The sequence below is a fragment of the Hermetia illucens genome, chromosome 5, assembly GCF_905115235.1.
Source record: "Hermetia illucens chromosome 5, iHerIll2.2.curated.20191125, whole genome shotgun sequence".
Classification (NCBI taxonomy): Eukaryota; Metazoa; Arthropoda; class Insecta; order Diptera; family Stratiomyidae; genus Hermetia; species Hermetia illucens.
This window is the reverse complement of record NC_051853.1, coordinates 98,047,257-98,062,056: the sequence shown is the minus strand read 5'-3', so window position 1 is coordinate 98,062,056 and position 14,800 is coordinate 98,047,257. Positions and strand designations below refer to the sequence as shown.

At 40.0% G+C, this 14,800-nt stretch overlaps 1 protein-coding gene across 1 annotated transcript in view; it reads left to right on the top strand.

The window, feature by feature from the left end:
* Positions 1–7,269, top strand: part of LOC119657667 (nuclear pore complex protein Nup160 homolog) — a 41,112-nt gene extending 33,843 nt beyond the window's left edge. Inside the window, exons 12-18 of the mRNA XM_038064692.1 lie at positions 5,009–5,127; positions 5,282–5,848; positions 5,904–6,094; positions 6,144–6,450; positions 6,511–6,674; positions 6,729–6,959; positions 7,035–7,269. Of these exons, the coding sequence (XP_037920620.1) occupies positions 5,009–5,127; positions 5,282–5,848; positions 5,904–6,094; positions 6,144–6,450; positions 6,511–6,674; positions 6,729–6,959; positions 7,035–7,139 (1,684 nt within the window). The 3' untranslated portion in view covers positions 7,140–7,269. The remainder of the gene's footprint in view (positions 1–5,008; positions 5,128–5,281; positions 5,849–5,903; positions 6,095–6,143; positions 6,451–6,510; positions 6,675–6,728; positions 6,960–7,034) is intronic.
* Positions 7,270–14,800: the final 7,531 nt, after the last annotated feature.

The following is a 14,800-nucleotide window of genomic DNA, read 5'->3' as shown; positions in this document are numbered from 1 at the left end:
CCTCTATAATTGCTGCACTGTGTGATATCTCTCTTTTTATGTATGAGACAGATAATGCCTCTTTGCCAATCGACAGGCATTGATTCGCTGTCCCATACATTGAGCACAAGTTGATGAACCATTTGGTGCAACTGGTCACCTCCATATTTAACCAATTCGGCTGTAATTCCATTGGCTCCTGGCGACTTATGATTTTTTAGCCGATGAATTGCACGGACTGTTTCCTAAACTTATTGGTGGCAATATTTGTCCGTCGTCTTCGGTTAGCGGGACCTCCAACTCGCTGATGTTCTGGTTGTTCACTAGTTCAGTGTTAACTCTCACATGATTGTCAGAGGGAATTCTGGGTGGTGTTGTTATTCGAGCTCGGAGCACTATGCCAACGAGATAGTGATCCAAGTCTATATTGGCCTCCCTATATGTTCTGACATTCATCAAGGCTGAGAGGTGGCGGCGTTCGATCAACACGTGGGCAATTTGGTTGAAAGTTGACCCATCTGGAGAGCCCCATATATGTTTGTGGACCGCTTTCCACGCAAACCAGGTACTTCCAACAACCATTTCATGTGACACCGCTAATTGAATAATCCGCAGTCCGTTATCATTTGTATTTTGGTGTAAGCTATGGGAGCCAGCGTATCGCCTGAATACGGGCTCCTTCCCTACTTGGCTGTTAAAATCCTCAAGTATGATTTTGATAATATCATATCTGGGGCACGCTTCGAGTGTTCGTTCTACTGCCTCGTAGAAGGTATCCTTGTCCGACTCTGCAGTCTCTTCTGTATGGGCGTGAACGTTAATGAGGCTTATATTTCTAATTTACATCGCAAGCGGAGAGTGCACAGCCGTTCGCTTATGTTTTCAAAGCCGATAACAGCAGGTTTCATTTTTTGGCTGACTAAGAAACCTACACCGAGCACATGGTTTACTGGATGACCACTGTAGTATATGGTCCAACGCTTCTCCTGTAACGCTGTTACATCAGCCCCATATTGGGACAGGGTATCGGCTAGCTGCTCATCAGCTTCATCTCTGTACAGGGATCGCATGTTCCATGAGAAAATACGCAAATCGTTATTCCGTTGTCGTTGCCGGGTTCGTCGTTGTATAATCCGTCCAGTCCGAGGCTCCTGTTGTGGCTTCCTAACAAATTATTTTCCGTGTAGGGTTGTCAGCCCTACCCAACCCCCAACCTGGAGGACCAGTTGGTACAATTTGCCCCGTTTTGAGGTGCGGGAGACTCGTCTTCATCTTTCTCCGTCTACAGCTTTCGTTAAGAAAGAGCTCCCAGCGGTCACCACGTGGAGGTGGAGATAGGGTTTTGGTAGTAGAGTTGTTGGTGTTGGTTCAGCAGGCATTTCCCAGGTTTTCTGCTCCATCGTGGGTACCAATCCACGTTTCGTCCTGGGACCTATACTACCCTTTGACCATCGGGGGGTTATCACACATCAATCGTCAACAGGAAGGGCACTTTAATTTCGTCTTGTGGTTTATGGATCGAGTACAGAGACCGCATCGAACTCTTTTTTTCGAATGTCGGACGCTCGTTCTCCGGAGTCGGTACTGGATTAATAGGCAATATTTTTTCGATGCTTTTCTGGTTGTCCGTTTGCAGCGTTGTTATAACAGAACAATTCACTTTTGGGGTTCCCTTCCAGATAGTCTCTGGTTTATCTTATCTTCATGATGCATTGTATGACACGTATCAGAGTATTGACTACTGCTTGATCGAGCATTCCAAAGAAAAATCTTAGTGGCCAACGTTTTGTGCTTCGCGGGAATCTATAAGGGTGACACAATTTGCCGAAAATATCCTTGCCCCCTTCTGTTTTTGTAGTGATCGATTACCGCGGGGTTCCCCGATTTGGCATCAATTTCTGACGACCTTGTAAAAGATAACGCTACTAGAACAATTTTGTTCTTCTTTGGTGTTCAAGAGTGTAGTGCGATATCGTCATGAAAATAGTATTTTGTACTTTGCTCGTCTCCCATTTTCATTTCGAGTGGGATCTCAGGTTTGTTCTTCTTGATAGTGCCTGTTATTTTCAGATTATACGGATCACCCATCGCTTTTTCAATCAAAGAAATGGATGTCAACCAATTATGACAAGTTACACTACGTGTAACTGACTGAATCGGTTCGGTCACTTTTACAAATACATGTTCAGGAGCAGATAATCCTTTCTCAGGGGTTATTTTGCCCATATACAGAAGAGCATTTATCAGTAGAGTGTTTTTAATAATAATAGTCGTTGGCGCAACAATCTGTATTCGATCAGGGCCTTGAAGTGTGTTAAAAAACTTCATTCAAGACCGTAACGGTACACTACAGTAACCCTGTAGGAGGCAATGTGGTCAGTATTGCGCTCGCCCGAGATTATTACCCTGATTTGACACAGGTACTCATTCCCAGCTGAGTCGACTGGTATCCGACGTCAGTTCACGATACAAATCCACGACCTTCCATACAACAGCCTTGTGCTCTAACCACTAAGCTATCTGGATTCATTCAGTATTTTTGCATCGTTTTAAAGTAAGTATTTTGAGAACATATCAATCTAGTTCAATTTTTATGTAAACACGAAAGCCACATTTTCCTCGAATGGATAGTAGCTGCTTATCAACGGTTCAATAATTCTTAGGTTTATCATTTGTTTTGGATCTCTCCATAAACATGTTCGATACAGGCGAATTTATTGTCTGTTGGTCTCGGTGACTTATTCATTGAACCGTAGTGACTCCGATAGGAAAATAAGCCGTCCGGAAGGCATTATAACTCGATAAAAATTATATCTTTCGGCATTTGTCCAAACCTCTTAGACGGCCACATGATTGCATTTCCAAATTCCAGATTAGTACAAAAATCCAATGAAGCCATTTATTTCAATAAAGTGTTTTGAATGATGATAAGCTTGGAGGATTCCACCTTTGTCGGTTAAAGGTCGTTTTGTTGCATTTCAACTGTGAATAACGTTTCCCAATTGGAAAATCTGTTCGCACAACGTCATTCTTGGACTAGATACACGAATATGAACCGATGAAAGGGCTAAGGAAAAAAATATAAATATATATCTGTTATGCTACATATCTATATACATTTGAAAGTATAGAAATAATATAGATCGGTACGCAGAGATAAATACTTTATTATGCCCTTACCTGACATTCTCTCGGACGGTTTCATCTTCCACACGAAACCATTTTTACCTTTCAAAGTCGACGAAGGTCGTCCTCGCGGTTGCTGTGTCGACGAAGGTTGTTACGGCGCTTGATGTAATGATCCTTTTCTTTTCTGCGCCGATTGTTGAACGGGTTCACTATCTAATAATTCGTCACTTGATGGTCCATCAGTTTCTCTTCTGACATCTCTTCGACCAAATCATCATCTTCATCGCCAAAATCATTATTTTCCGGCTCCTCTAGAAGCGCGTTCGCAACGCTCCGCGGCCGTAAATTATACGGTATATCTATATATAACTTATATTGAAAAAGAATCTAGACATATTTAACGTTTTTTAACTCGCTAAGTAAAAAATACTTAGCGAGTAAAAAAATCAAATTTAGATAAAAGCCAAAACCTCAAAACCCTTTATCTGTGCACACAGGTATCTGGCGGTCAATCGTCGTTTTTTGCAAAAATATTTGGGTAGAACATTGTTCCACTTGTACCAGGTGGGCTAAAACATTCGTAGGCTAACATAGAAAAAAAAAATTTTGGTAAAATTTGATTGTATAATTCAATATAGTAGTCCTGAAAGTAAGTCTCAGTTTTGACGATTACCCCTTCATCGGCGCTAAATTTTTCTCTAGCGAGCGTTCTCTTGAAATCTGAGAAAAACAAAAAGTTGATGGGGACCAGATCTGAAAAATATGGTGGATACGGAACGAATTCGGAACCCAATTCATGCAATTTTGCCATCATTTTCTTTGATTTGACACGGTGCATTGTCATGATGAAACAGCACTTTCTTTTTCATCAAATAGGGCCGTTTTCTGCGATTTCATCCTTAAAACGCTCCAATAACACTATGTAATAGTCCCTATTGATGGTTTTTCCCTGTTCAAGATAGTCAATCAATATTACACCATGCGCATTTCAAAATATTATAATACTTATGCCATAGCCTTGCCAGCCGACTGTTCCGTCGTTCACCACGTTCAGTCGACTCAGATGAGGATTGTTTCGATTCTGGTGTGAAATAATGGAGCCATGTTTCATCCATTGTCACATATCGACGATTGTTGCGCCAACGATTATTATTGTTAAAGATCGAATAATGTTTATCAAGCCAAGCCTTAGCTTATACAATATTTTTTTCGCCAAAAAGCAATGCTTTATTAACACACGAAATTCCATTTTATCCATGTTCTTCAAACTAACAAAAGTTCTCTCAAAATGTTCTATCCCACAAACTAATAGTGCGACCGCTGTCAAATTTGTACACGTGTCTTTTGAAGGTTAGGGTTAATCAAAAATCATATGAATTTAATAGTAGTAGTGCCATCTGGGTATTAATCGAATTTTTCAGCCCATCTGGTACATATCTCGTAGTGTATATGCGTTGAATATGGCCCATATTCGATTCGATATTATACTGCCATTTCATCTCATAACCAAAAGTAATTTGGTGCGAAAGTGGCAACTTCGACCGACTATAACTTTCTTAATAATATCAGGAATTCCACTGAATTTTCTAGTATGGTAATCCTTACAAAAGCTATATTATTGCAATTTTATGGATCTAGAATTAACCTATGGGGGTTCGCATTAAATTTACACAATTTAAAAATGTACTATTTTTTATGGTTACGCAGAGTATGTTGAGGCCTAGATGACATATGCACAATAATTTTTTTCAGATTTTTCGATTGGGTACTTTTTAGGAATGGGTCCGGGAAATAATTGATCCCCTTCTAGCTCGCACTTCTCGCCATAGAACCTTAAAAAGACTTGAAGGAAAAACAAAGTTATTGGAATATTTTTTTTTTCTGCTTTCTCTGTTTTTAGATGGCCTGTTTCTGGAAATTTTGTTTTTGGTGAATGGCTTTTCAGTAGTTGTCAGCATCTAATAATCCAGGAATATGTTCGTCTTTTAAACACGTGGTGTGAATGGAATAGTTGCTCGCGTAAGTAATTCACACAATGGAATTTATGCTCATGGAATCAAGCATCAATACCCAATAGAAATGTAGGATGCGAATAATTATTAATTATTGTTTGATCCATGTGACATTTTTCTTAACTTTCCATTTGATAAATTTCCAAACTAACCAAAACTAGGTCAATTCATCTTGGCTGTTTCGTTGCTGGAAAATGGAGAAACTCATAAAGCCTACGACTTATTTCTACAATCTGCCAAAGGAGTCCTCACCGAAGAGTTCATTAACGAGAAAATACTTAAAACAAATGATGAGCTCACATCCAATGAAATTCTTGCTCAGTACTATTTAAAAGTTATTCAACTATTCGAACAACATTACGCATTGGATTATGTGATTGCATTGGCGCAGGCAGCTATTAGTATTTTGGAGAAAACTGACCCACAATTGCCTATGTTCCAATCAATTGTTTTCAACAACCATCTGTCCCTCGAACACTACGAGGAAGCATATCATTCGCTTATATACAATGCAGACCCGTCGCGCCGTAAAGACTGTCTACGCCAGTTGGTTGTTTGTTTGTTCAACAAAAAGCGATTAGATTTGCTCTTGCATTTCCCATATGTTGGTTTACAGGACGAATTTGAAAATATTGTTGAATCCCGTGCCAGATCGATGACCGTTGAGGATAATGAACATTATAATTTCCTTTATTCGTTTCATATAACTAAAGGGAATATGCGCAAAGGTTTGTCTTTGTGGGAATTTGGTAGAGAAATTGTTTTTAAACGTTATACTTACAGCTTCTTCTATAATGTATGAACAAGCAATGCGGTACATGTTAGAGTGTGATGCTGTGGACGCCATGCAGTTACGCTGCGAATGCCTGCTGGCATGTATGAATGCTTTGTATCTAGTTGATGAAAAGTACCGGTGGATTGCTAAACCTGTGGTGAATGATGATATTATGGCAAGTGGAATGGAGGTGGATGAGGTAATTTGATAAATAGAATTTGTACCACTGAACAAAGTTTGTTTTTTAGGATATAACAAAAGATTTGGTTGTAGTTCTTGAAATCAATGATATTAAGAAAGAATACTTGCAAACGGAAGCATTTCTTTATCTTGCTAAACACCGAAGGGATATCGGATCTTTCTTCAACACCGGGCCTAATGAGTTGTCGATTATTTTAGCTAATTCGGGTCTTTATACATCAGCTTTGAAGTTAGCTAAAGGCTTTGCAATTAGTTTGTTGCCGATATTTGATGGACTTACAGCCGCCTGCGTGCGTTCTGCTGATGAGAGTCCAAATGATACTTGGTCATGGCTTCAGGAAAATGATCTTGCAGGTAACATTATAAAAAGGGTAGAGAATTTTCTGTTCTCGCTAATGAACTGTTCCGCTTTAGATTTACCTCATAAAAGTACTGCTGCCGATACTGCTTGGTGTCTGTTGCAAAAACTTGTAGAAGAGAACGAGGAGTCCAATTCCACTATGATTCGTAAAAGCGTTGTGAATAAATTACTCACATTGAATGCATTTATTCCACAATGGCTCTATTCTTCATATAGGGTAAATAATTCTATATTAATATAGTTCCATTGGATGACAAATTGGAAATTTCAGTCGTCGAATCCTTCGGAGTTCTTGCGGCTTTTCGTGAAACATGGTCGCCTGATTGAAGCAACGGAATTTGCCAAAGAATATATGTGGGCTATCCTGGGACGTGGCCATGAATATTTCAACTTGAAAGTACCTATGACTGCAGCGTCACCTGCCATGTGTTTCCCTTTGAATACACTCGATTTGTTACTATATGGATTAAAGTTGAACTCAACTGATGTTGAATATAAACAGGTACGGACAACTGAACCGATCGAAATGGTCGGGTGGTCGTAAGAAATAAACCATGTAACTTATATTTACTTTCAGTGCCACACTGAGCTCGAAGAATTGATTCAATGCTACATTAAAACTGCCAATCGAACGTCAACGGACAAAATACAATATGAATATCAAGTACACGCCACTGCCTAGTAGAAAATAAAATGTTTCCATTTTTTCTATCGGTCTTTTTGTGTTGTTTTTGTAAGATGAATTAAAAGCAAAAATTTGTTTAGAGTTAGCGAAACTAAAGGCGGGCAAAACACATGCATGCCAGAGGCTAGTTGCGAGTGTGTATCAACGTAATAAATAAGAAACAACTGAGTAGAAATTGGTTATTGCGATATTATTTGGAAGTTCTTGATTCAGAACTTGTAGTGAAGTACACTTAGAGCTTCGACCGTCGTAACACATCTTCATTGTTATTAGACTGACTCTTTGGTACATGCAAGGTCTGCCGCAAAGTAAATGAGACTTTTTCAAAATTTCTATTTATGGTGATATTATGCTTGACGGAGGAGTTGGAAAGATACATTCTTTATCAACGCTACGAAATTTTAAATTTCGTGACCAACTGACAATTAGAAGTCGAGCTATTGCTTTAAAGGTGACAGTGTGTTTAAAACATCGGTCGAAAATTGAACTTCCAACAAGTTTTGTTTTAAACTCGGTAAAACTTTTACTGAGACGTTTAAATTGATGAAACAAGTAAATGATGTTAATTGTTTATCCCGGGCCAGACTTTACGAGCGGTTTAAACGATTGAAAGAAGGACATGAAGATATCAACGACGACGAACATCCTGGTCAGAAAAGCTTCGTGATAGCACCGAGTAACATTGAAATTTCCTCGGTTGTGTGTGTCGTTTTTCTGGCTTATTTTATAACGAAAAAAAAGACAAATTATATTTGTTAATACCGAATAGTGAGTATTTTTATTCCTCATATATCGGTACTTCGAGGACCAGTTGTCCTCTTGCCTTAAGATAAAAACTCACTAAGGAAGAGGACAAAAACACACTGAGAAAGAAGTCCTTGAAATACCGGTATATGAGAAATAAAAAAACTCACTATTCGGCATTAACAAATAAAATTTGTCTTTTTTTAATTATAATATTGAAATTGTACGTGAACTTGTAAAAAATGAGCCAAAATCTTCATTGCGATATATGGCTCAAGAAGGTTTGTGCTCGCTTTGTTGCACACAAGTTGACTGATTAAAGAATGGGAAAAGGACCCAAAATTTGTTTTTACAATTGCAAGGGAATAATCCAGAAGGAGTTCGTGTCATAGGGTCAAACGATTAATGGGCCGTATTATCTTGGTATCATGAAGCGTTTGTTATCGCGTATTTGCCGCGTGAGACCGCAGCACCGGGAAGTCACAGCTGGTGCCTTTTGCATGGTAATGCGCCGGCTGATCTTCGACACTTATCAGTGATTTTTTTTTTACCAAAATCACATTTTAACCGTCAATTACTCTCCGGATTCTCTTAATTTGGCACTTCTCTCTTCAGACAGTTACATTTCAAATTGAAAGGAAAGCGCTATGCTCGCATTAAGACTATACAAAAGATACCGACGGAGATCCCTACAGAACGAGACTATTTTAAATAAAAAGATGATTTTTGAAAAAAAAAGGAAAATTTGTGTTGTTTTTGAAAAAGTCTCGTTTACGTTGCGGCGGAATTTGTACATATGTATATGCGTCCGGACATTTCGCAATCACTGATAGGTGAAGCCATCATCATCATCATCAACGGCGCAACAATCGGTATCCGGTTTAGGCCTGCCTTAATAAGGAACGCCAGACACCCCGGTTTTGCGCCGAGGTTCACCAATTCGATATCCCTAAAAGCTGTCTGGCGTCCTGACCTACGCTATCGCTCCATCCCAGGCAGGGTCTGCTCGTCTTCATTTTCTACCATAGGATCATCTTCATCCATACGGATTAAGTGACCCGCCCACCGTAACCTATTGAGCTGGATTTTATCCACAACCTAACGGTCATGATATCGGCCCTAGATTACGTCGTTATGTAGACTACGGAATCGTCCATCCTCATGTAGGCCAAAAATTCTTCTGAGGATTCTTCTCTCGAACACGGCCAAGGGTTCGCAGTTCTTCTCGCTAAGAACCCAAGTCTTCGAGGAATACATGAGGACTGGCAAGATCATTGTCTTGCACAGTAAGAGCTTTGACCCTATGGTGAGACGATTCCAGTGGAACAGTTTTTGTAAGCTGAAATGGGCTCTGTTGACTGACAACAACCGTGCGCGGATTTCATCATCGTAGCTGTTATCGGTTGTGATTTTCGACCCTAGATAGGAAAAATTATCAACGGTCTAAAAGTTGTAGTCTCCTATCTTTACTCTTCCCGTTTGATCAGTGCGGTTTGATGTTGGTTGATTTTCGGTGCTGACGTTGCCACCATATACTTTGTCTTGCCTTCATTGATGTGCAGTCCAAGATCTCGCCCCAACCGCCGCCTGCTCGATCTGGTTGAAGGCAGTAGTTGGGTGGACTTGAAGAGGATCGTACCTCTTGCATTTACCTCAGCATCACGGATTACTTTCTCCAGGGCCAGTTTAAAGAGGACGCATGATAGGGCAACCCCTTGTTTTAGACCGTTGTTGATGTCGAATGGTCTTAATAGTGATCCTGCTGCTTTTATCTGGCCTCACACATTGGTCAGGGTCAGGCTAGTCAGTCTTATCAATTTCGTCGGGATACCGAATTCTCTCATGGCCGTGTACAGTTTCACCCTGGCTATGCTATCATAGGCGGCTTTAAAGTCGATGAATAGATGATGCAAATGGTGTCCATATTCCAACAGTTTTTCCATCGCTTGCCGCAGAGAGAAAATCTGATCTGTTGGTGATTTGCCTGGAGTGAAGCCTCTTTTGTATGCACCAATGATGTTCTGGGCGTATGGGGCTATCCGGACTAGCAAAATAGCGGAGAATATCTTATAGATGGTACTCAGCAACGTGTTACCTCTATAATTGCTGCACTGTGTGATATCTCCCTTTTTATGTATGAGACAGATAATGCCTCTTTGCCAATCGTCAGGCATTGATTCGCTGTGCCATACCTTGAGTACATATTTAACCAATTCGGCTGTAATTCCATTGGCTCCTGGCGACTCATGATTTTTTAGCCGATGAATTGCACGGTCTGTTTCTCCTGTACTTGGTGGTGGCAGTATTTGTCCATCCGTTTTCAATTGGCGGGACCTCCAACTCGCCCATGTTCTGGTTGTTCAACAGCTCATCAAAATGCTCAACCCCATTCTGTCGGAAATCAGATTTCCCTCTTTGTCTCGGCAGAATGAGCATCGAGGTGTATAAGGCTTCATCCTGCTGACTTGTTGGTAAAACTTGCGCGCCTGGTGCGGTTGCTCTCCGTACTTTTCTAGTTCACAGACTTGTTGGTTCTCCTAGGCTCCCTTTTTCCGTCCGCCGCTTCTCCGCTCACCAAAGTTCGTGATAAATCTCCGTGCGTGACCGCGTTCTTTGAGAATGCAACACTACTCGGTATGCGGCATTCTTCCATTCCGTTGCTAGCTTACATTCATCGTCAAACCAGCCGTTCCGACTCCTTTTGCGGCTGGGACCAAGTATGTATATGGCCGTATCAATGATAAGGTTCTTTAGGAGGTTGTGAAGATCATTTATGATTATGATGCTTCATCTCCAGTATCTTTGTGGATTGCGGTTATTGCGGCATCCATTTCCCTTTTATAGGTGTCGCGGAGGGTTGTGTTGTGGATGGTTTCAGTATTAACTCTCACCTGATTGTCAGAGGGGATTCTGAGCGGTGTTGTTCGAGCTCGGAGCACCATGCCAACGAAATAGTGATCCGAGTTTTATTGGCCCCCCTATATGTTCTGACATTCATCAAGGCTGAGAGGTGGCGGCGTTCGATCAACACGTGGTCAATTTGGTTGAAAGTGGTCTTGTCTGGAGAGGCCCACGTATGTGTGTGGATCGCTTTCCGCGCAAACCAAGTACTTCCAACAACCATTCCGTGTGACCGCTAATTGAATGATCCGTAGTCCGTTATCATTTGTATTTTGTTGTAAGCTATAGGAGCCAACGCATCGCCTGAATACGGGCTCCTTCCCTACTTGGCTGTGAAAATCCCCAAGTATGATTTTGACATTATACTTGGGACAGGCTTCGAGTGTCCGCTCAACTGCCTCGTAGAAGGTATCCTTCTCCGACTCTGCAGTCTCCTCTGTAGGGGCGTGAACGTTAATGAGACCTATATTTTGAAATTTGTCTCGTAAGCGCAGAGTGCATAGCCGTTCGCTTATATTTTCAAAGCCGATAACAGCAGGTTTCATTTTTTGGGTGACTAAGAAACCTACTCCGAGCACATGGTTTACTGGATGGCCACTATAATATATGGTGTAGCAACTCTTCTCCAGGAAACCGGTCCCTGTTCAACGCATCTCCTGTAACGCTGTTACATCAGCCTTATATTGGGACAGGGTATCGGCTAGCTGCTCAGCAGCTTCATCTCTATATAGGGAGCGCACCTTCCATAAGAAAATGCGCAAATCGTTATTCCTTTGTCGTTGCCGGGTTCGCCATTGTATTATCTGTCTAGTCCGAGGCTCCTTTTGTGGCTTCGTAACAAGTTGTTTTCCGTGTAGGGTTGTCAACCCTACCTCACCCCCAACCTGGAGGACCAGTTGGTACATTTTGCACCGTTTTTAGGCACGGGAGACTCGCCTTCATCCTTCTCCGTCTGCAGCTTTTCGTTAAGAAAGAGCTCCCAGCGGTCACCACGTGGAGGTGGAGATAGGGTTTGGTAGTAGAGTTGTTGATGTTGGTTCAGCAGGTGTTTCCCAGGTTTTATGGTCCATCGTGGGTACCAATCCACGTTTCGCCCTGGGACCTATATTTCCCTTTGACCACCATCAATTTAGATGCGCACATATATGTATAATATATGCATGCATCGTCATGCGGTAATAAACAATGTTTGTTTATTTAGGGTGAGCACAGCATTTATATCGCTGATTTGTATGTACATATGTGAATCTTGGGGTGCGGCAAAATATGACGGAATATTTTGTATTCTTAGCACAAAACCTTTGTACCCGAAGCGCCCGGCTTCCGGTATACTGACTTGTTTAGTATTGAGTCTAGGCACATGAGTAAAATCTCTGTGTCCTGCCACGAGATAATATTTGAGAACCAACAATCCCGGCCTTCATCTCGCCGAACTACTAGCATTCGGGTCAGCTGCAGTCGATGTTCACGACTGGCAAACCTCTTTGGGAGTTTGGTTGGTTGCCAGACTTGGTGACGTGTTGGTGTCAAGGTGATGCAACTCTGGTCTCTTATTGTAATAATACCATATCTTCCTCCTGAAAGTGTTTCTGAAGTTTCTCAATGAGTTCTTATTTGTTCTTTACGAATTGTTGTCCCGTTGATGCTCCTAGTTCGTTGAATCTTTGCAATAACCATCGCGTTATTTTCTGTGTTGGTGAGTTTGTTGCCGTTATGGTCTCAGCATTCCTTGAGTGTTTCCTCAATTTGTTTTATCGAGTTCGGTTGTAGGTTTGTTCTTAAGTCGTGGAAGTATCCGTTTGGAAGTTTAAAGTAAGAAATTATCATTGACATTGAAACTGCCATAAAATACAAAAAGGAGAGGGAAAAAATACGAAAACCAATAGCGAGAATAATAGAGGAAGCAGCAGAAAAGAAGGAAAAGAGTATGGAAGAAAGAATCGAAAAGAACAAAATAGTGATTATGAACAGAATAGAATACAAAGGAAGCGGTCATGAAAAAGCTGGAAAACAAATCAGCTACTAAGTCAAAAATCTCCTTAAAAAACACGACATCGAAGTGATATCTACTAGCAAACCACATCAACTGAAGACACGATTAGGAAGCGTCAAGGAACCCAAGGATGACATCGAGAAAAACGGAGTCTATTAGATAACCTGCACCGTTTGCAAAAAATCATATATAATATATATAGGGCAAATCAGAAGACTAATAACGACGAGGTTCAGCAAACATATAAAGGAAGCAAATCCGAGAAAAGCGAAAAAACAGACAAACACGTGGTCCCTAATCATTAGTAACCAAACAAATCAACGAGGACAAACATATAGCAACGTAGGATAACTTAAGGGTAATTAAGAAGGAATTATTTTTCCCCAATGAAAAAAAAATTTTACCTTTTCTTTTTGCTTTTTTTTTCCTTACTCAAATGGAACAATGTCAATGGTAGAAAAGGAAGAAATTACCAACCGTGTTTTGAAATGAACGGGATCTTTGGGGTTTCAGATTAAGGCATTCCTGCACCAGATATTGGTTGTTGTGCAGTTGATGATGATGACGAAATTAACTAATGTTTGGATGAATCAATACAAACTATTTTTTGTTTTTCAAATTTAAAAATTCATTTTATTTATAATTGCATTTCAATTTTACAACTGCTTTCAAGAGAACAAAAAAGAATAGATTTTTACACGTAGTTTTTTAAAATCTAAAAACACATATTTCCAAATTAAGTGATATCAATGAAAATAGTTAAAAATGATTTAATTATGTCTTTCAAATCTTTCTTAAATATATCCCAAATCCATCTATTCACAATTAATCTTACTTCTTCATCTAACACGGACAGTCTTATTACTAAGTACATTTGATTGATATCGGTTTTTATTTCTATTTTAACTTATATCTAGTAAACAAATCATTTTCAATCATTTTAATATTGACTTTGATGTTCGTTTTCCTGGCTTTTTTTAATTTATTGTCTCTTCATTGGACAATTATCCAAAACAAAAAAAAAAGACAAGTCGGGAACCGGAAGCTGTATATAAGGTATGTAAGGTTTTGTGTATTGATTATATAAATATATTTAAGTAGCCATTTGCACTTATCTCGTAATGTTTATGCATTTAGTTTGTCAAATCATTCCCTTTAGCATGATACTGACATTGGAAGTCTAAGAATGCAAGAAATTTACACAAAAATGACAACGTTAACCTTTTATAACTCGTTAAGTATTACTGCGATTTTCACCGAACTCACGCGTTCTATAGTATCACCTATATTACTGCGCAGTTGATGATTCTAGGATAAAGTGTAGGGGGTGGGGGGAGGTACTCCGACAATTTCTAGAAAATTGTGTATTATTTTTAAATAGGTATCGGTATGGAGAGTATTTTGTGACCCAGATACCATGTCCGTATACCACCATATTTTTTTCAGATATTTAAATAATCCACAAAGTTAGACATCAAGTGAAACGACCCACTGCGAAAACTGGCAACGTCATTTCCAATTCATATAAAAGTTCGTTAAAAAGGAGGAAGATGTCGCGCCATCCGCGGTTTCACTTTAGAGCAAAGTATTGTTAAATAGTCGCCCCACCAGAACAAAACTGTTCATCTCAGGGAAGCAGCCTGGCTTTGTGAAAGAGAATGCTATAAAAATCTTAGGCTTTTGGCACTCAGTTCTGTGGTCTGGCCAAAGCAAATACAATTGGGTTTAATAGAAAGCATGGTGGCGGGAATCAGTTATCTTGGAGTTTCAAAGCGACCAAAGTGGCCAAATTGGGATTTATTGACTAGAACATGGAAAGAAAGTGTACTTTAACGTGTTGTACTTCAATTTGTTAGAAATTAACACCTTATAATTCCTTCGCGGCATGAATATAATTGTTGTATAATGCCCTATCGTCGACTCTCTCCCCAATCAATAAACCTTAACCTGCCTGATTGAACATCTGTAGCATTTGCTTGAACTGCAGGTCGATAAACAACTCATCTCAAAAAATGATTTC